Source organism: Microtus oregoni, unplaced genomic scaffold, assembly GCF_018167655.1.
Source record: "Microtus oregoni isolate MIOR12 unplaced genomic scaffold, Mior012 000015F_ref0000493, whole genome shotgun sequence".
In the NCBI taxonomy this organism is placed as follows: Eukaryota; Metazoa; Chordata; class Mammalia; order Rodentia; family Cricetidae; genus Microtus; species Microtus oregoni.
The window spans coordinates 43,976,888-43,979,437 of record NW_024543074.1 but is presented as its reverse complement, the minus strand read 5'-3'; the positions used below and the strand labels follow the sequence as shown (position 1 = coordinate 43,979,437).

The following is a 2,550-nucleotide window of genomic DNA, read 5'->3' as shown; positions in this document are numbered from 1 at the left end:
TTAAATAAATAAATAAATAAATATTTTAAAAATATATAAATATATAAATAAATATCACTGGTCCCTATCAGTAGAAAATATCCCTCCTTTGTTCCCCACTGCCATGTCGGAGTCAGCATTTTCAGAGGTCCATACTGCTCCCGCTGTGGCTGTGGCTCGCTGTTGGTCCCTTCAAGGCAGAACTCCTGAGTTCCTGGCTCATGCGGCAGGAGCGAAAGCAGCAGTCTGAGAAGACGGATCCAGAGCTGGCCAGGGCCGCCTCATTTCTGGACTGGCTTCCAGCAGTCAAAGGGGATGTCAAAGAGAAAGCCTTTAAGGTTGTCTATGAAATCCTCGTATGTGGTGACTTGGGTGTCACAGTCAGTTTCCTGAAGAGGATGAGAAAAAGGAAACACTTGAGTCCGGCTGAGTGGCTGGCACAACGAAGCAGCTGTGTATTTCGTGCGCCACTGCGAACTCAGCGGCCAGAACCCATTTGAAAGGATCAGGTGACACTACAGCTGCCTGTGTGCTGCCTACGGCACGCACAGACCTGCCTATGGCGTTCAGGGACTGTGCCCTAGCAGAAGGCTTGCCTCTGGTCTTCAGATAAGTTGGGTTTGATTCCTGGTGAGAGGCAAGTGGCCAGCCTGAGGCATCTCCTCACCTCTAAAAAGATACAGGGCTCACTCTTCCATGAGGAAAGAAATGGGGGATGTTTGGGGTGTCTGCCCATTCTAGGAGCCCCATCTTTGTATTCATGGAATACAGGCGTCTCACAGGAAAGTCTTGTCAGGAAGTAGTGCCTGGGTGCTGGCTCTTCTCCTGGGCTCCGGCAGGCTTTGAATTTTCTCGGGTTTGCCTCACCTCTGACCTCATGACTGATAATGACATGTACACAGGCAGGTAGCTCCTGCTGCGGGGAGCAGTGGGCGCTGCTGGTCCTCAGCCTAGCCTCTAGGGATGAATGGGAGCCATGGCCTGTTCTTGAGGGGCCCCTGTGACACATCTAATGACCCCAAACCACACAGCCAGAGGTCATTCCTCACCTGCCCCGCCCTCCCAGACTAACACATTCCTGCCCTGTGCCCTGATGCTGTGCACTCACCGGGGTTGGGGGGCATTTCTTCTGGTAGTGACTGGCCATCATCTTCAAGGTGCCCTTGAGTTTGGTGAGGTTGCCCCGGAGGCCCTGCTCGTATACCTTCAAGCGGGTCTGCACACATGTTGGCCTCTGTGAGAAGTAACCGTTCATTGATAAGCAAAGGCCAGGCGCTCACAGAATACAGGCTACTTGCTCATCAGTGCTTTCTGTTCCCACCAAGTGGCACAGGAAGGCTCTAGTCTTAACACTGTCTGACTGCTGCCCTCTCCCTGCCTGACCCAGCCACCCTCAACTTGCACAGCCACGTTCTATAGCCTGTTACCTCAAGACGTTCCCAGTTCCAAGCCCCCAACTTTGCAAGCCAAGGCCGCTTGCTACGATTCTAGGAGAAGGGACTGGACAAAGATCCCCCCAAACCTCTTTGTGGGCAAGCATTGTTCCAGAAACCCATCTCTGTCCCTCTCTAGTCAGTATCCTCTCTCCATGGTCCCAGGGCACAGTGAAGACTCTAAGGCAACCACACCATCTCATAAAGTGACTCTCACTTTCCCATCATCCCCTGCAGATCCCTGACCTTTGAATGCTAGCTCTACCCAAACTTATTGCTCAGTTGATAAAAGAATGCACATGACTGCCACAGGGGCATGGCTATGACAATAAAAGAGTACACGTGACTGCCACAGGAGATTGGCTGTGGACATCTTGACTCCCCAGATTTTGCCCCCTCCCCTTAGCAGCCAGCTGACAGGGAAGAGTGAAGAGAACCTTGCAAGGGGCTATTTAAAAAAAAAAAAAAAAAAAAAAAAAAACCCTGCAGGAACCCCGAGAGGCTACATCAGAGAGAAGCAGCTTACCTGGATGGAGAACTCTTCAGAAACAATGTCTACTTCTTCATCGTTCTGTAAAAGGAAAGTGCCATGTTACCAAGCTGACAGGCAGGGCCAGGCAGGGGCCAGCGGGTGGCCTGGAAACAGCCGAACTCTCTCCCTCACTCACCTCCATGGTAGGGGTGTCATTCAGGAGGCTCAGGGCTTCTTTGATGGCATCGACATGCTTCCAAGGCCGGGTGACAAGGGCGGGTGAGCGAGTGGGTGCAGAAAAGCTACAGACCATAATGCCAAGGAAAAGTAAGATCTGAAGCCACATCCTCCTCAGGACCTTAGCCTTTCTCTCTGAGTACTGGGCTCACTGCAGAAGAGCTCTTATATACACAGTTAGAGGAAATGATTAATGGTGACCACAGAACTCCAGGGGGGCGGGGGAACTACCTGAGTTGTGGAATCTCCTGGCCCTTATCAGCTACACATGGGGCCAGTGCGCTTTCCCCCAGGTTAACAAGCTTGGGGGTTTCATTAAAATGAGCCCTTCCAAGAACTGGCAGCCCACCTGCCGGGTGTCTGGGCAGTCTGACCCAGCCTCTGGCTATCTTCTCCTTCTGAAAGGGGCCTCCAGGCAAATTTGGACTT

At 51.9% G+C, this 2,550-nt stretch overlaps 1 protein-coding gene across 2 annotated transcripts; it reads right to left on the bottom strand.

Moving 5' to 3' along the window:
* Positions 1 to 260: 260 nt before the first annotated feature.
* Csf2 (colony stimulating factor 2) lies at positions 261 to 2,230 on the bottom strand. Of its 2 annotated transcripts, none has more exons than XM_041663939.1 (4): positions 2,065 to 2,230; positions 1,939 to 1,973; positions 1,088 to 1,213; positions 261 to 368 (listed from the first exon to the last, which is right to left on the bottom strand). In XM_041663939.1, the coding sequence occupies exons 1-4, from the start codon at positions 2,228 to 2,230 to the stop codon at positions 261 to 263; spliced, it is 435 nt and encodes a 144-aa protein (XP_041519873.1). The 2 variants fall into 2 exon arrangements, with proteins under 2 accessions (XP_041519873.1, XP_041519872.1); XM_041663938.1 differs by having other exon boundaries at positions 1,939 to 1,983; positions 2,081 to 2,230.
* Positions 2,231 to 2,550: the final 320 nt, after the last annotated feature.

What these genes read in the sequence shown, in the direction of transcription:
- Csf2 (XM_041663939.1), bottom strand. Translation starts at nt 2,230, where the DNA reads ATGTGGCTTCAGATCTTACTTTTCCTTGGCATTATGGTCTGTAGCTTT. An exon ending in GGAGGTGAGTGAGGGAGAGA is followed by an intron (nt 1,974 to 2,064) that starts GTTCGGCTGTTT and finishes AGAACGATGAAG; the next exon opens with AAGTAGACATTGTTTCTGAA. An exon ending in CTGAAGAGTTCTCCATCCAG is followed by an intron (nt 1,214 to 1,938) that starts GTAAGCTGCTTC and finishes TACTTCTCACAG; the next exon opens with AGGCCAACATGTGTGCAGAC.